This window comes from Podarcis raffonei, chromosome 10, assembly GCF_027172205.1.
Source record: "Podarcis raffonei isolate rPodRaf1 chromosome 10, rPodRaf1.pri, whole genome shotgun sequence".
NCBI lineage: Eukaryota > Metazoa > Chordata > Lepidosauria > Squamata > Lacertidae > Podarcis > Podarcis raffonei.
The window spans coordinates 46,806,017-46,830,882 of NC_070611.1; the positions used below are offsets into that span (position 1 = coordinate 46,806,017).

At 42.9% G+C, this 24,866-nt stretch overlaps 2 protein-coding genes across 4 annotated transcripts in view; both read right to left on the reverse strand.

The window, feature by feature from the left end:
* LOC128421847 (mitochondrial dynamics protein MID51) overlaps positions 1-24,866 on the reverse strand; it is a 26,173-nt gene continuing 1,307 nt past the window's right edge. Inside the window, exons 1-5 of one of the 3 annotated variants that reach the window (XM_053405105.1) lie at positions 8,147-8,251; positions 7,272-7,420; positions 6,423-6,603; positions 5,451-5,713; positions 1-4,016 (exon numbers count right to left, since the gene is read on the reverse strand). In XM_053405105.1, the coding sequence (XP_053261080.1) occupies positions 3,213-4,016; positions 5,451-5,713; positions 6,423-6,603; positions 7,272-7,415 (1,392 nt within the window). In that variant the 5' untranslated portion in view covers positions 7,416-7,420; positions 8,147-8,251 and the 3' untranslated portion in view covers positions 1-3,212. Of the gene's footprint in view, positions 4,017-5,450; positions 5,714-6,422; positions 6,604-7,271; positions 7,443-8,146; positions 8,252-24,866 lie in introns of those variants that run through there. The other 2 variants (XM_053405106.1, XM_053405104.1) reach the window with 2 other exon arrangements.
* On the reverse strand, positions 8,321-9,940 carry LOC128421852 (MIEF1 upstream open reading frame protein-like). The gene is made up of 2 exons (XM_053405113.1): positions 9,635-9,940; positions 8,321-8,558 (listed from the first exon to the last, which is right to left on the reverse strand). The coding sequence occupies exon 2, from the start codon at positions 8,531-8,533 to the stop codon at positions 8,321-8,323; it is 213 nt and encodes a 70-aa protein (XP_053261088.1). The 5' UTR covers positions 8,534-8,558; positions 9,635-9,940.

Here is a 24,866-nt window from a genome sequence, read left to right on the forward strand (position 1 = left end):
TTGTGGAAAAGTTGTTTTATTTCATAATTTCCACACAGTCACAGACCATGCACTAGACCTTGTTCTTCCAACTCCCTTACACAGCATTAGGGCTTGAGAGAGGCTGAAGTATCTAATTCCTTTCTCTTCAATATCTTGGACACACAGACACTAGAAGAAGTCTACAATTTACATAATTAAGTTGTCGCATTAAGAATTTTAACAGGTTTGGAAGATCAGTAGTGGAGTTTGACAACAATGAAAGACTTCAAGTTGAGATAGATGGTCCCCACCCTGCAGTTTAGAGGCAAATCACATTAGCTGGTGTGACCTAAACATCAAGATAGTATGTCGATGCTTTCCCAGGGTTCAAGAATGCAGCAGCAGACTTCAACTTCTGGGCCTATGACAATCATTCATTTTATACCAAGGCCTCCCCATTCCCCATGATATGGGGGAGCAGCTAGACACTACTGGCATCTACAATTTGTTCTGACATTTCACATAAGGAGTCCACAAGTGCTTAAGACCAAACCCTCCTATATATACCAATACACATGCATTTTTACTGAATACTGGTGGCGGTGTAAACGTTCTTCAGAATGAATCATCTAGTCACATAGCAGAATTGGTGCAATATTGTTATAGCTGTCCCGCATAGCCTGTCCTGCATCCCCTGCCACAGAAATAAGGAATAGCCCAGACATGCTTCTCCCAACCATCACCACTTTAAACTTTGTGTTGACTGTCAAAAGCATGGTCTCTTATTTCCTACTCGTGGAATTATGTGCACCTACCATACTAAGAAATAGGCTCAAATCCCTCGTCCTCTTTTAGGTGCCTCAAAGAAAGAATTCATTACTTTGAGAAAGGAACAGCTAAAGCAATTAAAGTGAATACTACAAGTGCGTCTTGCTGGCCTAAGCCTACATTCAATACGCATTTAGCTTCATGGCAACATGTCTTGGTCAAGGCTTCTATTAATTATGTTCCTAGTCAGTAATAAAGCATTCATTTTCTTAACTGAGCATGTAATGATATGCATTTGAGAAGCAGAAAAGCAGGAGAAACTAGATCCCTCCTACTCTCCTTGCAGGATCTCCCTGCTACCATGCTGCAACTTTGAAACAAGCAACAGAATGGTGGCAAAGAGGAAACTGGATGAACACAGAAGAGGTCAATGTGGGGTTTCGTACAACTCTTAAAATATCTATTCATGTTCAAATAGCAAGGTCTCCATCCCCCTAAAATCCGCATGCATCCATGGCAGCATGTGTGGCAGGAAGACTCGTACTGGAAGGACGGCTGAGAGATGAGCGAAAAACCTGGTGTTTTCCCAGGCTATGTATTACCAGACACCCACACACAACCTTTCAAGTCTTTGGCTGTAAATCTGGTGAGGCTTAAATAACCGCAACACTGTTTCTCTGCTGTGCAACAAATACCATCTAGCAGACAAAATTGAAAAGACAGACTGTTTTTTTGGGGGGGTACCTGGGTTAAGTTGGTATATAGATTAAAGCCTCCACCCTGGAACCACAACAAAGGCTTAACTTATTAACATAAGCACCACCTTTAAAAAAAAGAAAAGAACAGGAAAGGGCACTTGTTCCTTATACTGTGCCTACAAATTATCTCATTATTTATGGTGCCTTTTCAGCAGCAAAGGTGAGCATTTCAGATGTGAAAACAGGGGAGCCATGCCTGCAAAATTACACACAACCATAGCAATGCTTGTCACGCAGACTCGACACACAAGAATCTCGCCACTTAGGGTACCCCCTGTTACTTTTCTTTCTTTTTTGGTGATGGCAGCAGTAACAGTTCCAAACATTCCTGAGAGATAAGACATTCACAGTCAATGCCCATTTCATGTCTGCAGAGCGGGAGACATAGCTAGAGTGAGCGGCCACTCCCTGAGCTGTGCCACTATCTCAAGGAGCAGCCAGAGATGAAGAGCAGCGTTGCGTAAATGAAAGCTGATGACTCCTTAAAAGCAGTAAGGGCAAGGTGATTAAGCGTGAAATGTGCCACCCTCTTTAAAAGCGTATTAAAAGCACAATTTTACTTTTTATTCAAGCTTTCTTTTGCCTTCCTGTAGAACCTTCGTCTCTTGTTTCTAGTGACTAGTCATTTTATGGACCTAACGTTTGGCAGGTACAAGGTAGTGACCATTAATTCTAGCAATTGGGTGATGAAGGTCTGAACCTCAACTACTCCTCATAGCACACTCCAGCCGCAGTGCTTTCAGCAAGAATTTGAATGTTCAAAACGGAAATATTTGAAAATATGGTGCTTTGCTTCCAGAGCTACTTGTTCCATGTCACAATAAAAACTAAAGAATGTGTTTTCCCTAGCAGTTTGCATTTTCTTGGGCAGATACCACTTGTAGTGGGAAGTGTTCTTGATAGCCACATACAGGAAACTGCTCTCCCTACATTCTTCTAGACACATGAAGGGTCTAGCACCAGTTTTGCAAACATGCATGCAATAAAAGAACCAAATTTGTGTACATTGAAGGGCATCAGATTGGCTGGGGAGTTTATCCCCCGTTTCCCAAAAATGCGGATACATTGGTGAGAACCTATGCAAATGTGCAAACTCTCTCTGGACACCCCCCCCCCGCCCCCGACGGCAAATATAAATACAATCAATGCACAGAGCTCACACAAATACATTCTCCACTATAAATATTTCTATTGAAACTTTTCATCCAGACTGCCATGCACTTTGGGGTATGAGAGGAACAAAAACAAACTCCCACACACAAACCAACAATAGGGGACTGAATCCCTTGGGGGAAGAGGGCACAGAATCACCATATTTAGATGTTTCCAAAAATTGGCAGTAGGTTACTGGCCCAATCCCACACTTTCCTAGGTGGGAGTGAGAGTTTTCAGTGCAACAAGTCATAGCATATTACTGGGGTGGCGGGTTGCACAGGGTTGGGACAGGCAGTTGAGACCACAGCAAGGACTTTCTAATAGACCGAGCAGCCAATCCACATAACTTCTTGCCCCATGAGACAATGACTATGCGGGTAATGGAACTGGACTAATAGCACCAAGAAATCTAATGGACCTCCCTGCTCTCACGGTATGATAAAAACGGAAAGAAAAACAGGACGAACTTGTGAAAAGAATGGGGCAGGTTATGCATATCTCACTCAGGATGTGTCAGAGAGAACCTGTCGTGGGCAGGAAGCTCCAACACTGTTCTCACGTATAAGGCAGCTATTCTGTTTGCAGGAGGACCTCTGGTTCCGAAAGGGAACAGTACAGAGTGTAACCCAACTCATCCACCTCTTCAGGAGTAAGCTCTGAAAACAAGTTCACCTTGGGATTCAAAGCGCTGGGAAGGACCCCTGCTTCCAAATAGCCAATGAGCCCTTTCAAGGCCTGCAGAAAACGGTCAGCGAGCATGTCTTGTGACCAGTCAGTCTCCTCCAGGTGCAGTATGACGTTGGTAAGCTGGCTGGCAGAAAGGTGACTCAACGCCGGGTTCAGCTTGCATATGGCCTTGAGGATCTTGAGGCACAAGGAACGGCAGCCAGAATCAGCCTGGTCTAAGGCCCGCAGGCGAGCCGTCTCTGCCGGCCGAAGACTGAGCCGCCACAGATTATCATACTGGGCCAGTCGGTGTGGTTTGGCTACCAAGACAGTGTCACCTAGCGTCACAGATGGCAAGAAGTCTATGAAAAGGCGCCGGTCTCTTTCATACTGGACCTCCAGCGTCAGAGATTCCAAGGGTGCTGCTGGACGGATCACATAGTCTAGGAGGGTCCCAATAGCTGGCCAGTTGATGGAGCCTGCCACAACTTTCTCAAAGGTGCTGGACACAGCCCTGGGTGAAAGGTAGCCCCCCACCACACAGCGGTCCCAGTAACTGCTACCACGAGGGAAGTATTCTGGGTTTTCCCGACGTACCAGGCAGAAGCCAGGGATGTTCATAATGGTGTCTTCACCTGGAATGCAAGACCACAGGTTCTGTTCCAACACCAGAGGAACCATGAGCTGGATGTGATCAGCAGTTACAACCTGCCAGGGGGGGGAGAAAAAGAAGAGGTTTTCTAAGGCCCTTGAAAGGCCACACTATTTGGCTAAGGGGAAGGCTGGAATGCAAAGGAACGTTGAGCTGGGATTTCTATGATGCTTGGTGCCGTGCTAGAACATGTTGATGTATCAGAGGCAGCATTAGAAATAGTTCCTCATGAATAGGAGTAAGTCTGCATGTAGGTGAAGCTTACCTGATGGTTTTAATTCTGTAGAGGTTGTGCAATTTTTTTCTTGAGATGTTTTGTGTATTTAGTCATATATCGATTTAAATGTGTTGCAGCCTATCCTAAGCCCCTCAAATGGAGTGCATTTACATTAACTAAAGCCCAAGAAGAATGCTAAGAATGAAAGAAACAAAGAAATGAAATTGCTTCCTCAAATTAAAACGTAACTGTTCACATTTATGGTGAATGCAATAAAAGAGCCAAGGGCATATAATAGAAAACAGGGAGCCATTCACTGAATCAGACCATTGTTCTATCTAGCTCACAATTGTTTATTCATCAACTAGCAACAAATATCCGGGTTTTTCACACAGGAGTCTTTCTCAGACCTACCTGGAGTGGCAAGGAATGAACCTGGGACATTGCTGCTTCTAAGTTTTTATTGTCTAAAGCCAAAGACAACTATTTAAAGACTGAGTTTGATGAAACATGATACGTTTCTTCAAGGAAATCACCATCACCATTAGGTGTAAATTTAAGTTTTATCTAATACAAAATGCTACACATAGAAGTCTTGATGTAGTGTTGAATCAAGTACGTCCATTCAGAATTGCTCACTTAAAGGCTATATGTTCATCAGGGTAGCATGAAGGAATGGCTCCCATGCCCATTATGTATTGAAAAGAACAGAAGAGACTAAATAATGTAGAAGGACCATGCACAGTCAGGAACAGATGTGGGCGAGAAAAGATAGAGAAAGATTTGAATCTTGCTCAGTCAGAAAGAGAGGACATTAAAATTGCAAAAAGGAGGGAAAGTACTTTACAGTGGTACCTCGGGTTACATACACTTCGGGTTACATACGCTTCAGGTTACAGACTCCGCTAACCCAGAAATATTACCTCGGGTTAAGAACTTTGCTTCAGGATGAGAACAGAAATCGCGCAGCGGCGGCAGCAGGAGGCTCCATTAGCTAAAGTGGTCTTCAGGTTAAGAACAGTTTCAGGTTAAGAACGGACCTCCGGAACGAATTAAGTACGTAACCAGAGGTACCGCTGTACAGTATTGGGGAGAACAAATTATTTCCTATGCAAGATCAAATCACAAAAAAGCCAAGAAACATGACCACAGACAATTCTGGGCACAAGAACATGATGCTGAGAGAAACACTGGCAACAATAAAGTTTGCATGTTCTCTTTCTCTATCACACCTATTGAAGAATATGTAAACCTTCTCACCCATCCAAATTACCTGCAAATCATCATAGAGGCTACCACTCAGGTACATTTCACGGAGAGGCATGTCTGGCAGCTTGGCACGGAGGAAACCACGTAGTTCTGCACATATATCTACAGCAGCCTGCTTGGCTTTTGCCTGCTCTTCTGTAGGGATGGCCACCTTCCTCCGGTAATACGCGAACAGCTTCTCTTGCAAGGACATTCGGAGGCGGGACTTCTTCAGCTCCACCTGGCTCTTCTTGATGGATGATTTCTGCTTTGTGGGTTTGATCAAATCTGCCAGGATAGGTTGGAGAGAGAACAGCAGGCCTCAATATTGCACCACAAAGGATTCATTAGGTACAAATTGCCTGTACTGAATTGCACCTCTATTGAATTTGGAAACACTGGGGATTAAACTATGTGAGACAAAAAATCATTGACCACACTTTTAACCTTTCTTTAAAAGTAATGGCAATGTGCATCTTGATACAGACAGCAACAACACCCTTTAATTCATGTCATTTTCCTGACAAAAACAGTACAACCTCCTAGCTTTAATCTTCCTTATGAGGACAAACTGAAAAGTACCCATGTGCTCCTCCTGCACACTGTTAGTGTTATGATGTAGTGATATAATTTCTCTTATATATATGATAATTGTAATAATTTGGACAGTCTGTTTTCTGTAAACTGCTTTGAGCACAAATATCTTTGTTGAAAGTACAGTTTAAAATAAACTGACTGATTTGAAAAAGATGCTCTTGTTCCCTGGAGATTTTCACATAAGGCACTAGAACAGTACTTGTCAGGAATACATTGGGTCAGCAGTATTATTCCTCAGAAGAATGTGCTGGACTTACTGATCTGTAGGCTCTCTTCCAAAACTAAGATCCTTTCTTAACTAACTGTTTTTAGACACCAGAACATGTAAAGGTGAAAGGTTTACCTGTTTGGCAACCAACTTATGTAAGAAGTTGCAGAAGAGTTACAGGATGTCCCTCACCTATATCAAAATCTGAAGAATCAGTGGGAAGAGTCTGCAGAGAGCGGCTAATATTAGTCTTCATATCTTGGTTCAATAACCGAGATGATGATCCAAGCCAACTTGGTTCCTCCCAGCTTCTCTTTCCTGACTGACTCATGCGAGTGGGGCTGGCTGGAGCACTGATCGCCCGGTCATACATCTGAAGCAATAAAGTGGGGAGACAAGAAATTAAGTGTATGATCCAGTCAAAAGCTTTCATTTCCACAGCCTCCCTGTATAGAACCCAATGGTGAAACCGTCCTGGAAGGCCTGTAAACTCCATCTTGGTAGTCAAGCAAACATGGGACTAATCAATGTGAGCTGTAAAATGAGCTTATCTGCTTGCTTTGAAGCCTTGGCTGCTGGCTTGGCTAGTTGGGAAAAGGGAAGCTTCTACCTGTCAGCTACCCACTTATCTGAGAGATGGATGTGAGTGGGGAACAGGCCCCTAAGACAGTGTGATTAATTGGATTATTTCTGCCAGTTTATATAGCTTGTTTTCTGTAAAAGTAACACACAAGCTATTAGCCCCTCAGAGACGAAGCATAGTGGTGCTTGTGGGCTCAGTGTCCATCCTGAGGTGTAGTGGCAAGGAATTCTATGTTGCCTTGTATGTCTCTTATACACATACTTATAATAAAACATTAGAACTGATTCCTCTGGTGTTTTGTGCATCTTTCTTTGGAATTCCTGCAACTGGGTCCTTCAGAGCACCAGTCAATCCTTCACTTTGGTCTGTATTTGGACCCACGAGACAGAAAACTTCCATTGCACATTTATCGTACCCCAAAGTCTAGGCACCCTTTCACTCACAATGTTCACTCTTACCCGCTTAACAGCCAAGGTGGCAATCCCCAGCATGGCAGCACCTCCCACACCCAGGACAAGTCGAGCATTGGACAATACAAAATCAATGGCTGTGCCAATGCCATTGTCATCCTTCTTTCCTTTGCGCTCTCCAGCGCCTGCCATTGCTCCTTTATGGGAAGAGAAAAACCAAACACAACTGTTAACATATTTCATTTTGCCCATTTGTCATTCTGTGCTTCCTGATTAAAGCTGGAATCTCATTCTGTCCCACAGGTGGTTACAAAGAACCTAATTATCCATTCTACCAAACTTATCACTGGATAACATGCTTCACAATTCTTAAATCATTTGTACACACAACTCTGACACAGCTTAGGCTGAGATTTGCCCAAGTCCTTTCAGTAAACTTCATGGCTGAATAAGGAATTGAACGCAGCTCAACAACCAAACCCAAGTCTCTATCTTTTACTGCTAAATAAAACTAAGTTCCTAAGGCAAATGAGAATATATGAAAAATGGTATGCTCTTTAAAAATGAACTCAAGACAAAATTATCTCAAGTTTTCATAAACTGATTTCCAGATCATAAAAATAGTTGTAATAAGAGCTTACAATATTGTACAGAAATAGATCTTTCCACTATGAAAAACCATCAAAAGCTAGATGGGAGTTTCCCCAACCTCTGCAGTTATGCATTTCTCTTGTTCTTACCACCAAATGTATAGGTCACTCCTTGCAGTGTGATCTGCAAGCTTCCTGGAACTACTCTGGCTCCCATATAGCCTAGTCATGTTACATTTAGTCATTCAAAGTAATGCTTTAGGACAGACCTACAATCGTTTATAAATATTCTGAATAAGTAAGAGAGCACATTCTGCCTGGAAAACAACCTACCTGAGGTTTACTGCATCTGTGAAGAATGGGGAATACTCCCAGGCAGGACACTTTTGGGATTCCTTTTTCAAGTTTGTACCACACAGCCAATATTGATCATCTAGCCCAGATGGTCAAAAGGGTTGATGAAAAGGAAAGTGGTGAGAAAACAGGTGGGGGCGGGAAGGGAAGTCTCTAAACCAACCCCCCGAGTTTGGAGTGCAAGAAAGCCTGGCCCTTCTCCAGCTGTCTCTCCTTATCTTTGAGCTGCTCAAGATGTTGATTCTTGCGGAATTCACGCCGGATTGTGTCGAAGTAGAAATCACGGTCAGTATAGCGCAGGCCACGTCCCTGACGCAGGAGAGCGCGATAGAGGTTCAGCACTGCTTCACGGGTCCACGCTGCCATGAAGGATGAGTGGAGGGCGGGCAAACTGAAGGCACACAGAATAAACAGAGACAATGAAACAATCCGGTATTTTTGCAAATTATACTACAGTATTTTGCCAAGTTGTCAATTGTGTTTTATCCAAGAGGACATGTGTAATAATATCAACAAATAAAAGAAATGCATCTATTTAAAGCTCTATCCATTACAACCTCCTGCAAAGTTATCCTTTATTTATTTTCTAAGCAAAAGACAGAGAAGACTCCATGAGACATATTAAAAGAAACGCCAAAAAAAGTTCCAAAAGGTGAGGAAAAGCCTTTTTAAAAAATGCAACCTATATTCACACCCCACAAAACTAGGTATGAAATCTCAAAGGGAGATGCAATCAAGCAGCCTGTGGCAGCGTTGCCTCTTTCTAGGCCCCGCAACTTAATCAGAAAGTTGGGTTATGGGGAAACATCGTATATGTATTTTAAATGAAATTATTGTGAAGTCAGATTTATTAATAATTATTGTGACAACGTCAATTTCCTGGCAGACTTAGAATGAATCTTGAAATATAGAGAAAGTATATAGCAAAATGTTCTTGATAATAAATGGGAAAGCAAAACAATAACGAAATGTGTACAGACTAACAAAATGTAAAATAGCACAATGAGAAGAATCGGTAGTGTTTATGGGTGTGTGTGTGTGTGTGGTATATACTGTATGTACTAAGTTAATTCTTGTAAGTTATATGTAAATTGATGTTAATTGCTGTACAATAAAGGTTGTTTAAAAGAAGAAGACAGTAAGCAGCATCGGAATCCGGTGGATTTCGGAGATGGCGGTGACGGCGACTGGCAGATTTCCCCTCTCCCTCCAGCCTACCACAATACGAATTATATACATATAATTATCAAAATATATATTGAGTGCACGATGAGGAAAATGAAAGGCCCTCAGAGGAAACTGAACTCAAGGGATCAAGGAAGTCTTTCTCCCCTCCCCTCCGAGCCGAGGGTCCGAAGGAAGAGCCCCGCCGATCCGACCGAGTTTGGGGCGGCCCTAAGGCTCCCGGCGTCTCCCCCGGAGGGAAGCGGGGGGTTGGGGCTAAGGGCAGGCACTTGCTCTCGGTACCTTCGCGGAGGAGAGGAGACCGCGGCGTTTCAGGGGCTGCTCGGAGCCCACCTCTTCCCGCTCCCGGCACAGCTCCCGGGGTCACTCGGCAAGATGGCGGCTTCTCTTCCGGGGCACGACCTCCTTCGCCATGGAAACTCCAAGAAGAAAAAAATCCACAAAAGGCCCCGGCTTCCAATTCGGCCCTGGGGCGGAGGGGCATCGATGGAAGAGGATTTAAATGAAGCAGAATAGGGCTAAAAACAAAACCGACCGACCCCCTTCCTGCGCTCGGAAATAATAATACCCTATACTCTAAAAATATTATATTTTGCTCATTGAGGGAGGCTGCGCCCCTGCTGGGCTGTTTGCATATAGAGCCTCTGCGTCTTGGATGCTTTTATTAAAGGCTCTGTTTTTTTAAGGTGATGTACGAAGCAAAGAGCTAAGCAACGGAGTTAAATTTAGGGATTAGACGTGTGTAAGTTGCATTGCTTATAAATAAGGAGTTCTCTTTGGCAAGGCTGGGGTGCAGATTTATGCTTAGAGTAGACCTATTGAAATCCACGCTTCAGGTAGTAGTAACTTGGAAGTCTCATTTTTTTTTCAGTTGGTCAATTCTTAAAAGTAAAGGGACCCCTGACCGTTAGGTCCAGTCGTGGCCGACTCTGGGGTTGCGGCGCTCATCTCGCTTTACTGGCCGAGGGAGCCGGCGTACAGCTTCCGGGTCATGTGGCCAGCATGACTAAGCCGCTTCTGGCGCACCAGAGCAGCGCACGGAAACGCCGTTTACCTTCCCACCGGAGCAGTACCTATTTATCTACTTGCACTTTGACGTGCTTTCGAACTGCTAGGTTGGCAGGAGCAGGGACTGAACAACGGGAGCTCACCCTGTCGCGGGGATTCGAACCACCGACCTTCTGATCAGCAAGTCCTAGGCTCTGTGGTTTAACCCACAGCGCCACCCGCGTCCCTTCTTAGGCATTCTTAGGTCAATTCTTAGGCATGACTAAAAAGAGGCTGCAGTACTAGCCGTGTCCACCCTGCAGGAATAATTCCCAAGGAATTCAGTGGGATTTCCTCCTAGGAAAATGGGTTGCAGTCTTGCTCATTCGTAAGAGTAGAGCTGTTGGAACTGGTCCTCCTGCCCAGAACTGGTGGCCTGTGTGGTATAGTGGTTACTGTCAGACTAGGACCTGGGAAACCAGGGTTCAAATGCCCATTTGGCTATGTAGCTCAGTGGGTAACCTTGGGCCAGCCACTTCCTCTCGGTTTAAACTTACCTCACAGGATTATTGAGATGAGCGTCGCAACCCTATAGTCACCTTTGACTGGACTTAACCGTCCAGGTGTCCTTTACCTTTTACCTTACCTATTGTGGAGATTAGTAGAGGATGAGGAGAACCATGTACATTATGTCCCCATCATGTCTTTGGCTATGTGCCTGATCGAGGATAAAAGCAGCTGGCCTTTTGGTTTACATTGCTTTGTTGACTTGGGCAATGCAGTTGTAGCCTCTTGGCTGCTCCTGCTTGTCAGTGTTTTTAACCAATGAATGAAGTCAGAGCTATGATTTATAAGTGAGTTGGTTTGGATAGACATTTCTGAGGTCCTAAAGAGCTGCTGGTTTACCCTCCTGTTTACTGATTCTGCTTATTTCCTACTCCCTGGAATCTCCCAGGAATTTTACTTCCTTTTCCCAGCAACCAGAATGCATCTTTCTTGGGCTGGGTTCACCTGACATTGCATAGTCCCTAGAAGTTTCTTTCTGCAAATCATAGTATACAATAAGCATGGATGAATGTTAAAGAATCCCTCTTCTTCCCAAAAGGCAAATGTGAAAACTTTGCAAAGGGGCTTAGACACATCTTCTGTTTTGCAGGAACTAAAGACCAGACACTCATTAAGAATTCACTGCATAGTTAACAATGGTATATACTGTATTTCTACCCAGAAATATCTTTGTGATTAATGGGGGTTACTCCCAGGTAAGTGGGCACAGGATGGCAACTGAGGCTTTGGTTTAGGGTTGACATTTGGAAAGGAAGGGAAGTTCTTGTGTATTTAACAGCTGTATGGCAGGGAGAAATTCAACAGGTTAAAGCGTTTCCCTGTGTAGAAAATACAATTATGTGGAAAGCTTCACCATGACTATTCTCTCTAAATTTGTGTTATGTCATGCATGCCCCCATGATAGTATTACCGTATATTTGATAAAAAATGAACTGATGTTTTAAACCTTTTCTAGTTGTATGGCTTGGGAAGAATAAGTTTTCAGTCCTAGGCCTTACTTCTCAGTAGGCATGGTTAGAATTGTGCTGTTCATTTTCTCCCCAGCTGCCCAAGAACAAATTGGTAGGCCTCTGCTGTGCGTATGTGCTATAAAACACACTGAAGTAAAAAAGTAATTACTACCACTTTCATTCCCAAACAGCTGTATTGATCCTTCAAACTAAAAACAAATCCTCTGTATATTCTTATCTGTGTGTAACCCCATCAAACTCAGTGTGGGTTACATCTAAGTAGAACTGCATAGGTTTGGGAATTCTAATATGAAGTAGTTAGGATGAAAATTGAAGCAGGTTTTTATGTTTATTTATTCACACACACACACAGCTTTATTGTGGTCCATAGACCCCCAAAAACATATTTATTATTGTCTATACTTATAGCCCACCCTTCACCAAATAGTCCCTGGGTGGGTTATAAAATTGCCACAATTAAACAAGTACAATTGACATTTAAATAAATAAATAAATAAAATCCACAAAACAGCCAATAACAAAGCAACAAAAGAATAGCAGGGCATCAACTAAGACTTGACCCACTGCCTGCAGTCCCTATCAAATTACTACTCACCTTAAAAAAAGGAGTGTCCACCCCTGCCTTAAAACATAACTAACAGGTAGAAATGCAATGGGAGAAGCTTTTCCCCCAGAAGTGCATCTCTGCTATTGAATTGGTGCTTGCTGTGAGGCATTTAAATGTACACCAGCATTGCAGAGTGGGGGGTGGGGTGCAATATGAAGCACTGCCTGGGGAAGGGGGAAGGTAATCCTTGTTTATTTATTGTGTGTGTTTGTTTTTGATAGAGGGTCCAATTTCAAAGCAGCAGCAAAACGGAGACCCTAATCCAGCCTACTACATTAATTCCGTTGTTACGTTAATCCCTATGCATTTCCGTCAGTTTTGCCCCACATACAGAGGGTTCTGACAACAGTAATCACAGTCTGCAAGTGGTGCTCAAGAAGCACTGTTGCTTTGTAAATGATCGTGATATTCTAGAGAAGGACTCGAGACCACAGATATAGGAAAGAATAGCATGGAAGGCTCCCGTTATGCGCAAGAGCTGACTGTCCTCCTCCTCCCACCCCTCATGTTCAGCTCAGCTCAATGGTGCCGCCTTCTGGTTGTTTTCTTGAAAGCTCATTGCTGACACACTATTCTTGAGAATAGCATTTTTGATTAGAAATTGTGGGAAGGTCAGCAGCACAATAAGTGCTACAAATAAACTCCTTCCACTTCTGTGAGAAGAGCAAAGCATTGTGGACTTGGTTGCAGGTCCATGAGCCCGGATGGAAGAAGAGGTTGCTGAGACATTTATGGCTCAGGGTGATTAAAAAGAACAAAAAGGGGGGTGGTAGTAAATCCTCCTGCTCTTTTTCAGCGTATGTTTTCCTATGAAACAGGAATTACAACCTGCACTGGTGTCAGCATTGCTTCCAATTTGGAAGGTGGTGATATGGTTCACTTTCTGCCCATAGCTTTATGCACATGCAAACAGTTCTGTATAATGAACTTTAAACTTGGATATTCTCACCAGGGTTAAACTGCAGAGTCCATGGGATTTATGGATCACTCTCTTTTAAGAAGAATGTGTATCCTACCCTGCTCCTGATTTTTTTTTTTGTTAACAGAGAAGGGCCCACACCATCACTTTCCAGGGTGTCTCTGTCTAAACTAGAGAGCTGGATTACTTCCTTTCTAGAGAGCAGGCCTATGAAAAATCTGGTATAGTCTTGCACAACTATTTTGAGTATAATATCTTTGTGGGGGAAACGGGAATGCGTAGTTGTACATAAGGAGTACGTGGACACTGCAGAAGGCATCCTTCCAACAGAAATATCCAGTATTCATGAGAACGTACATATTCCTCATAATTGGATGCTTGGAAGTAATTTTCACTGAGGTCCTTAATTCCAATTAATGCATATAAGACTGAGGAACCACACAATCATTATGATTTCCAGGGCTTTTTTTCAGCCAGAACTCTGTTCCGACACCTCTCAGGTGGGCATCATTGCCATTCTAAGAGAACAAGGGAGGCGTTCATGGTGAGTTCCAGCATCTCTTTTTCTAGAAAAATGGCACCGACTATGCAGAAGCATTTTTCAGGGGCTTAGTGAAGGTTAGTGGCCTTCAAGTGTGCAACGTCCAGGGAATCCTTTCCTTGTGGATTCACTTGCATGAAACCTGTTACACATCAGGATTTTATAGTGTGTTCTAGGATGTATTCTCAGGGTTGCCTAAGGAGGCAAATGCAAAGCCAAGAGTGTGTTGAATTCTTGCTTCCAACTGCACATTGCTGAAAACTGGTAGCCATGAGCAACCTGTTTTTGTTTTTTATCTGAAAACCTGAGCTCTGTGCAACATGATTTGTAAAGGAATTCTGTGCAGGTTGTTTCTGTCGAAATGAGAGACAAAGTAATGACTTCCTCAGTGTACTGTCAAAAGCTAAGAAGAGGGCATCTACACTAGACTGGCAAGTTCTCCCACTGTAGTGCCAAGCAAAGTAGGAACAATGTGGCATGTGGAAACCTGTGCTGATCTTGCTGCTTGGGTAGTAAAGACTATTATGCTTATCATTTCTACAGCACTTTAGTGTGTTCATAGTGGTTCACAAGCATTGGTATCAGTAATTCATTAGTTTATTAACCGCACCTTAACGACTATGGAGTCAAAAGATGGTTAAAGGTAAAGGTAGAGGGACCCCTGACCATTAGGTCCAGTCGTGGCCGACTCTGGGGTTGCGGCTCTCATCTCGCTTTATTGGCCGAGGGAGCCAGCGTACAGCTTCCGGGTCATGTGGCCAGCATGACTAAGCTGCTTCTGGCGAACCAGAGTAGCACACGGAAAGGCCGTTTACCTTCCTGCTGGAGCGGTACCTATTTATCTACTTGCACTGTGACGTGCTTTCGAACTGCTAGGTTGGCAGGAACAGGGACCGAGCAGCAGGAGCGCACCCTGTCACGGGGATTCGAACTGCCGACCTTCTGATCGCCAAGTCCTAGGCTCTGTGGTTTAAGCCACAGCGCCACCTGTGTCCCCACAAAGTGGTCATTGTGGTCCCAAGCATTAAATGTTGATTCCTGAGACTGGAGAACTGTGAGATGGTGTTTCCAAACTGGAATTTATTGTGGAATTGATTCTGCTCTTATCCACACATGTTTTTCACAGCATCTCCATTGTGATATCATCAAAATGCCAATACTCCCCTTTTTTTTTTGACATTTAAGCTGGATTTCCCCTTACTCCAGCTAATAAAAACAACCCATTATACATTTGCAGTCACTGTTCGTGTGGAAGCTCATTAGTATTGTTTGGAGTGAATGGGTCTGTCATATTTTGGTGATGTTTCAGGGGCTACTCTCTGACATCACACCCACACTTCCCTTTACTCCTTATCTGGGCACAGCCTAGCCATTTTGTTTCCTGCAGCCTGATACCAGATGAAAAGCACCCATTTTTACTTACTTACTAAAAGCACATCAGTTCAGAGGAGCCATTCTCTCATTTACACAGTAAGCGTGACACATTGTCTCATAGACTGTAATCTACATATATAGTGGGCTTTTTAAAAAGAATACTAATAAGGAGGTTTTGCACAAGACCTATTGTGCAAGCCTTATATGAATCAACTAAATATAATGCTTGTGCAATACCTGGTTATTATTTAAATGTTAAAATTGAATGGCAATGGGTATTGTGCCCCAAAAGTCTCCATTTTGCCCATTGTGAATTAATATCACAGGCTGGAAATGTTTGTTCTTATATGGGAACTTTGTTCTTCCTGGGAACTTTTTCTTTTGTATAAGAAAAAGTGTGTATGCACAAATACAAAAATAGTATATCCTCAGAACAAAAGAAAAGAAAAGTAGTGAAAGGTGGGGAGGAGTGATTTGAGTGGGACAAAACAGCAACTCAAATTATTCTCTTACAGACACCTGTTTTGTGATCATGTTGAAAACAAGAAGCCCAGTTTAAAATATTATTAAAGCAAGTTTTAGGCAATTGCCATAGTTTTGGAAGTTAAGCATGTCACAAACATGACACAGCAGCCAAATTATGGCCCAGGGTAATTTTACCAGACATACATAAACAGAGCATTTGGTTATCTCAATACCAAATCATATATTCAGCAACAATATCACTTTTCCTTCTCCCAGGTTCCTGTGAGTCCTAGATATTTTTTAGAATTTGGTATGGTATTTTTGTACCATTCCTTTATTTGGGACCGAGTTGTCTGCTCTACTGGTGTGGCTGTGGTGAGAGTACTAAAGCCTGGGTGTGATGCTATGCAGGGACTGGTTCACATCTGGATTTACAGGCCAGTAGTGTGAGTTAGTGCCAGTGGAGGGTTTGGACTGAAGCAGCTCCTCTACCACATTGCAGCTAAGGGAGTGCTTGCTACTTTGGTTGGGATGGAACCAGAAGTTGAATGTTCTCTTCTGGTATGTTGATTAGGAGGCAAAAATGCACTAACTGTTTTTGAGCTTGTGCTGAATGGGATTTCAATGTGCTAGTAACATTTGTTGGCAGCACTGGCAGCTTAAAGTTTCCGCTGGAGATTTGTTATGCGTTGTATGTAGCTTGTCTGGGTTTTTATTTTTTTTAATTGCTTAAAAACAACTATCTTACAAATGGTAAGGTGTCATGTTTACTAGCTGCCATTGATCTGCATCCATTAAAAACAGTTTGCAAAGAATGAAATTTTTTTTTTCCATTTCTGATTGCATTGCACTGGTTTAGAGCTGAGAATCTTGCTTGCTTGAATACGGTGGGAAGATGCACAGCAATTGTTAAGGCAGACTTGGTTCTTTAGTGTTCCTCAGATGCACTGCTAAGAAGTGGCTCAGGGGGGCCAGATCTTCTGCACCAAGCCCCTGTTTCCTTCCCCTTTCACCTTCTTTTTAAAAACTTATTTTTCTTTTCTTACAAAGTGGCTGAGCACATGGCAAAGCACAGTGTTGATGAGACCCCCAGCCACCCATCATCTTGATTTTCCCAGAAGTATCTATACATATAAATTTGTGTGTGCAATTATTTTATTAGCAAATTTGTGTCATGGGTCTGTGTCCCAAGTCTGTTAGGCTCGTCTTATGCTCTTAAGTAGGAGTGGCAAAGTTTATTAGCTTTTGAGCCACATAATTGAAGTATTTGCAGAATGAACAGAAGCACTGCCTTCTTTGCCTTCCATCCCTCAACAAGTCCTGCAGCTACCATTCTTCCCTCTAGTCTGGCCCAACAATCTTTGCCCTGAGCTCCAGAATCTCCCTCCACCAATGAGACAACAGATCACAGTCCCTTTCCTTCTTTGCTAACCACTTCTCTTCTCAATGTGCAGTGTAGCTGGGAGAGGAGATGAGGAAGATTGAAGAGCTTAGCCTTACGGCACTAATGTATATGCACACTTAAACACATCATACACAGCCCATTCCTAAGCATGCTTACTGTCTGAGGTCCTATGGGACTTTCTTCCTACTAAGTATGTGCATAGAAATGCACTGCAGCAGTTATTGCATTTCTATTTGTTGTCTGAAACCATCTGGGATCTGTGCTTGGAACTGCTTAAGAACAACCTGTCACTGGTGAGCTGTGGCTTGCTTCTCAGAGTGAAGTGCCTGGATGAAAGCACCATGATTAGGTAAAATAAACCGTTAGCACTATTGCTGAAAACATTTTATTATCTGGAACTGAAGCTGTAGCCATTAGCAGAAGAGCAGGGGAGGTGGGAGGAAGTGACTGAAAATAATTTCTTTACTCAGAATTTTACTAAGCAGAGTGTATGGAAATCCCATAAACTTGGATGGCTTTGCTTTATTGACACAATCTTTCCAGCTCTTTAGATTGCAGTATAAAGTTATATTTAGTTCTTCAGATCATAATGTTCCCAACAGTGTACAACCCAAATTCAGCAAAGCATTTGGGCATGTGCTTAACTTCAGGCCCTTAAGTAATCCCATTGCTGGGCTGCAAAATACTTAAGCATGCCAGTGCGTGGGCTTCTTCTCATTTTGCACTTTATTGACTGGCTCAGAGGTAAGCCCTAATACAGCTTTATGTATGCCACAGAGATTCTCTTTAGGCTGAGAGAGCTGTGGCGTATACATTTTTAAGCAATGGGCTTAGCTATTTTTAGAGGGTTTGTTTCCATTTTCTGAATGCATCCGATCAATAGATGTTTTATACAACTCCAGAAATACAACATATGCCTATTTATTTCATTCTTATTTGAAGAATGTGTGCAGTGCTATCTAGCAAGAAGGAGAGCCCCTAATGAGCAACTATATATAAGACAGTTTCCGTCTGATTCTTTGGAATCCAGAAGGAACAAACAAGCTTCCTCCCACTGGCTCTAAGATTTCTTTTTGTACATGGTGTTGGAAACTTGTGCACGCTGTAATGGCACTACCAGATGGGAGGTTTTATGCATGAAACCAGACCTTCTGAATAAACATTTGCTTAAATTGTTCCTTTGTGATAAACAGAGGTCCAGGGTGGAAGGAGCACTGGTCTGGTACCAGATGTCTTAATAGAGCAGTATGAGCACTTTCAGACAGTTGCTGGTGAGGCTCAGGTGTGTCAAATCACCCACAAAAGGACAATGCCCATCCCTGCAGTAGGTTCAGTAGAATCAGTAGGTTCAGAGTAGGTCGCACAACAATCACCACTCCAAAACAGCCATAGTAGCTATAAACATACAGGTTACTTGTTACCTTTGAACAACAAACCAACAACACCAGAACTGGCTTATGAATATAAAGAACATTTTTACTGGAATAAGTATATACCCTCATAAACCAACTAGACAATGAGCAAACTAAAGTGCAATGTGCATAACCAAGCCTAGAGAGACTCATAAATATAGAATGTACCAGTGTCTCTCTTGTTGCTGTACTGGTTATGTATGTGATAAATATGTCATAACACAGCTGTGCTTGTGGGATTTTATATGTTGACAGTACTACCCATGCAATAAGGACTAGAATTTCTGAGCATAGCATAGCGCAGGTGGCGCTGTGGTTTAAACCACAGAGCCTAGGACTTGCCATCAGAAGGTTGGTGGTTTGAATCCCTGTGACAGGGTGAGCTCCCGTTGCTCAGTCCCTGCTCCTGCCAACCTAGCAGTTTGAAAGCACGTCACGGTGCAAGTAGATAAATAGGCACCACTCCGGCGGGAAGGTAAACAGCGTTTTCGTGCGCTGCTCTGGTTCTCCAGAAGCGGCTTAGTCATGCTGGCCACATGACCTGGAAGCTGTACGCCGGCTCCCTCGGCCAATAAAGCGAGATGAGCGCCGCAACCCCAGAGTCGGTCACAACTGGACCTAATGGTCAGGGGTCCCTTTACCTTTTATACTTATTCCAGAAAAATTGTTCTTTATATTCATAAGCCAGTTCTGGTGTTGTTGGTTTGTTGTTCACTTATTTTTATAACACCTGATACTTTTTGTGTATACTTGTTACCTTTGTCTTGGAGGTGTTTTCCTTTGGATGCCATGTCAGAACTGTCCCTGCTTGTTAGACGCTTCCAGAAACAAATGGCATTAGCCTCCCTCCTCACAATGGTGGGAGGGATAGGAAGATGGAAGCGCCTCCTTCCTCATGCTACACTGAGAATGCTTTGTGATATGCTGTCTCAGAAGGATCAAAATAAACTAAAGGTGCTGGTGACTTCAGCAGTAAGCCAGTTCAGTCTTACTTGCTTTATCAGCTCCTAGAGTGTTATCATAAGTCGGGTAGTAATAACCACTTTGGCTGTCATACAGCATGAAATTGAAACCTATGATTTTTTAAAACACTTTTCCTAAATGCCCAAGCAATATTGAAACCATTTCTGTGGAGTGTAAAATATCGAGCTTATTTTATTTCATAAAGGAATAATTGCACAGTGCAAAAGTTTTAAAATGCAATTAAGATCCCAACTTGCAAAGTTTGCCACAGAAGCAGGGCTGCTGTTAACAGGCTGAATATTTACAGGTTTAATAATGGCACCAAATCCCTTTCTCTGAAGTTGTTACCTACAAACCTGGAGCTGAGACAGTGAGCCATAAAATCAATAGCTTTGCAAAAGGAGGACGCAAAGAGAAAATGTGAACCTTCAGTTCTCTGGGGATAAGATCTATTGTCTGGACCAAAAGTTTCACACTGTTCCTCTTTTGTCACTGCTATTTTCCTCCATCAATGGAGTCACTTTAAGCTGCATTTAGGAACATAGGAATCTGACTTATACCAAGAGAGTCAATTGGTCCACTTAGCTGATTATTGGTCCACAGACTGGCAATGGCTCTTGTTAGGCAACAGTCTCGCCCAGCCCCTACCTAGGCTTTGTACCCATAGCAGGTATCTATGATTGAATCATCTGTACACACCAGCATTTCCTCATCTAGTCGTATTAGATTGAAATCCTAACCTCATTGAATTCAATAGGGCTTACGTCTGAGCAGACGTGGTTCAGATGGCACTGCTACTTGCTACGCATAGCAAAAGATAAACTAACATTTGCAATCCTACATGAAGGGGAATTGAACCCATGTTATCATTTCCAGAAGTGAGTAAATTACTCCATGCAGGACACTGGGCAATTCATACTATGAAGTAGTGTCAGGCAGCAGAAAACATGGCATAGAATTGTTCTTATAAGGAGGAGTTCATGCAATATCACCTATTGTCTGTTAACTGAAGTTTGCTTGAATAGGTTGATCTATGTAGGCGCTTCCTAATCCTTCTCTCTCATTAATAACCTATGTAAACAGTTTTGTGTGCTTTAGATGACCTGAGATTTGATTTAGAGAGGTACATGTTGCGGAGGAAGACATTTGTTCACTCAATTAATTTTAATTGTATATAAGTAGTTGCAAAACTGATCCAGGGATTGAAAGGAGAAAGAGGAAGGGAAGTATTGCTGGCGATGAATGGGTCCTAACAAATAAGCAGGCATTTACCATAGGTGAATTATTTGCAGAAGGAAGGAAAAATGTTGCTGCATAGTATGAACTTGTCCTATTTTAAGACAGCTGTTAAGAAAGCCTCCAATGACTAACTGAACTTTTATCTAAAGACTGTGCAATAATTCACTTATTCATTCACCTGCTGTGTATATATTGTAGTCATATGTCATTTATTACCACAGATTTTGGATTTTGTCTCATTTGCTCCTTCTCCTGTCAGAGACAGTTGAGATGGATGCATGGCACCAAATCTCTCATTCCCGTTTGTCTGACAATAATGCGTGGAATATTCAGGGGAGGGGTATACATGTATATATCCAGTTGGGAAGCATGTGGTTTCAAGTGGCTACATACTCTGCTATATCCTCTTATGGAGAAAACACACAATATCTTTAACTGTGCATAGGCTTCCTCAGTTGACTGGGCAATTGTGCTTTCAGGCTAAAAGGAAGGAATATACAAACACAGTAAGTTCCAAGCTGAAGGAAACAAGCAAGCTCCCCTCTCCTTTCCACGAACATCTTCCAGTTTCAGTTGGAAATAAAACCACCACACATGCTCATTTCCCTTTCATGGTTTGTAATTTGTTTTATTTCTTCCTTTAAACATCCCTTTAAGGGTGAAATGAAATCCAACCATTTACAGAGAAAATGATTTCAGAATGTACACTTTGATTTTTCCCTTACAAAAAAATTATTAATAATTGGTATTTATAAATTAGACTTTAAAGGGCTTCTTCAACTTATTTGGCAAGTCCCATGTATTCCTTAGCCAACAGGGGGCACAAAAGCTATTTCTTTGTGCTGGGACAAGAGATCCCGTATCCTTTCTTTAAGAAATGAGCTATTTTCAGGACTTTCCACGGTAGAATGCTGCTCAATTGTTCCCTCAGGAATCATGCTGGATAGTGGTGTGCACCCTTGTTGCAGGTTTTTCTTTATATCTCTTTTAGGCTGATTTACCAGCCTTGTTCCCCCCACCCCCACCTAGGAGAGAGTTCTGCATCAAAATTCTCTCTAGCTTCTTTATGGCAGGGGTGGCAAAGTCATAGCCTTCCAGATGTTATTAGACTACCACTGCCATCACCCCGGACCATTGGCCATGCTGGCTGGGGTAGCTGGTGGTTGACTCCAACATCATGTGGAGGGCCACTGGTTTCCCAGCCCTACTTTTATAGCGTGGTTATGGCCCATAATGCCTCCCCCTCTTCCCCCCCAACAAAACTCATCAGCTCCATATTTTCCCTTTTTAAGATCCTTCAGAGTTTGAAAAGCGCTCCGAAGGTTGAGTGGAGTACCATTCCTTTTTTCCAAACCATTCAGTTTAAGGTCTATAAAGCCATGGCACCTTGTCCCTTCCAATCCAATCCAGAGTGTGACTACTTCCACGATTACTCCAGATCTCCACCAGTAGAGGACAGACAGAGAAATGAAGTTCGGCAACTGCCTAGGAGCAGGCAACGAGTGAAAATTAATGGTATTTCAAGTCTGAGCTCTAGATTCGCAATGAAAATGCCGTAGTTTCACCAGAAATGCTTCAGAACATCCTTATGTGCCTGCTATAGAAAAGAAGTTATGAATCTTCCAGTTTTCCTTTTTCAGCAGCTGAATACCCAGTCTTAATGACAGTATCGGGAAGACAAGGAGCTACACAGCAGAGAGAAAATATCTCTTCCATACAGATACACAGAACTAAAAAGAACAGCCTATCCAACTCTCTGCGCAGTGCCAACTTTGTCCCTTGTAACTGGATAAGGTGTGAAGTAGCCCCCAAGGTCACAGAGAACATATGAATATGAGTAAGAATTAGTACAAATTGATAACCAGTCACATAAGTTGCTGCCTGTATTGGTCAAGGGGTGAAACGATGCTTACAAGTAGGTCAAAGGAGCTCTTCTCTAATGCTTAGTTCATATAAAGAGCAGATAAGATGAGGAAACTGTTCCTGGACCATACCCATTTCGTACTGCAGCTATGGGATCTTATAGCAGAGTGCTATCTCATTGGTGAGGGTGGGTAGGAATCCCTAGAGACACAAAACAAACAAATCATAGAAAAGTCTATGGTGGCTATAATTCTTCTCCCTCACATCTTTCTCTCACACAGGGAAGTTAGTTTTGTTTTCAGATAAGGAAAAGCATTCAACCCCCCACATACCTTGCAACTTAAAAAGAGGTAGAGTCAAAGACCAATTTCACAACCTCATTTTGTACAAATCAGGTTTGAAGACAGTGGAATGTGGCACTATGGGAGATAGAGCTTCTCTGAACAAATGGGAAGTTATCCTCTAAATCCTGTCTACAAAGTGGGCACTCTCTCCACAGTTACTGGCCATAGTTGCTGTCACTGGCCATGACAATACTTCTGGAGGTCTACTAGGGATAAGTGAGGTGGGTCTGTTGTGGGGAAAATGGGAAAGAGATACTCCCCAACTTCCTCCAGCTATTCATGGAGAGAGGAGACTCAAGCTAGCTCTGCTACAAGTTATATGCTGGCATTTATTGGGATAGTGCATCATGGTGGTTATAGTACTATTGGTACACTTGCAAGTAGCAATTATGCAGCACTATAACAAAGACTGCTCCAAACCTTTCTGCATAGCAGGAAAGAATTCTGCTAATACTTTTAAGTCAGCCCACCCTTTGCCCATTTGAAGTGGCATGAGTTATTCTAAAAACCAAAGTTCTTTCCAAACACTCATCAATACAGTTAAGACACGACGTCACTGCAGCTGCAATCTGAACACAAATTCTGTGTATACATTAAACTGATGGAGGGGCAGGCACTAAATATCCACTTGCACAGCATCAGCTACTCGTTAGTATGCAGCCACTGACACACTCCAAAATGAGGCTGGCTTTGCCCACCAACCACACCAAGGGCTCATTCACACTTCTGTCTGCCCTACTGCTTTCTCACGGGAAAACCCATAGTTTAGTGCTGAACTGGAACAAACCACAATCGGCAAAATCACTCAGACCTCTGGCTAGAAAGCAGGGGACAAGCGGAAGTGGGGACGGACCCTTAATTTGTAATGATGTGCAAGGATCTCAGATTCTCTAAGTGATACCAGCTGAATACAGTCTTGTTACAAGATGGAGGGTGTGCACACCCTGATTTTTCTACATTGGTTCCTCTACAATTGTGCCTAAAGGTTCTTCCATTAGGGCAGGTTCTTCAATAATCTCAGAGCTCTCCTCTTCTACCTGTTGCATACACATTTAATATTTGACTTGCTCATTTTCCATTGACTCTGCAAGTCAAGGGGTAAAATTAGGTGCCCAAATTACTGGCTTGCCAAGATACTTCCCCAACGTTGTTTCTCCTTTAGCCACTGTTGGCCACCCCCCACCGGAATGCAGAAGTCCAAAGGCTTTTCTATTAGTGCAAAGTTCCTTAATGTGGGACTCTGTTCCCACTACATAATAAATAATTAAATAGAGGGTTCTTAAACTGGAAATGTTAAAAAAAAAACATACGCAAAAGGCAGTCCTATTTTTTAAAAAGCAAAGCTTTTACTGTAAATTCTCCTTTTCTTCCCCTACCCCCAACCCAAGAGGTCAGTTTCAAGTTTCACTTTGGTGCAGTCAAAGAAGGGGACCAGAACAAAGAGTTCTTTCAGTGTCCCAAAGGAATTCAGCGCTAACTTATCCAATTACAATGGGATCTGTTGCTTGCACACAACGGGGCGGGGGGGCAAACCCCCCCACCCCAAGGAAGGGGGAGTGTTGCGGAAAGTATAACGGGGCTAGGAACAGCCTCGCTGTCTGTGTGTGTTGCGCTTTTCCGTGACAGATGGAGCCTAGAGACAGCAGTGATGGGAGTATTACGAATTCATGAGCAGTAATTGTGAAAGCCCTAGATGTGCACAAAGCATGCCCTGTAGAGCAAGTGCAAGGACTGAAATGAACAGCGGGCTGGATTGGAGGAAGGAGCTCCGTTTGCAGGAAAGCAGCACAGTGCTGAAGATATGGTGAAGTCATCCCCTTGGTCCTCATTTCTTGACGGGCTATTTTTCTGAATTTT

What these genes read in the sequence shown, in the direction of transcription:
- LOC128421852 (XM_053405113.1), bottom strand. Translation starts at nt 8,533, where the DNA reads ATGGCAGCGTGGACCCGTGAAGCAGTGCTGAACCTCTATCGCGCTCTC.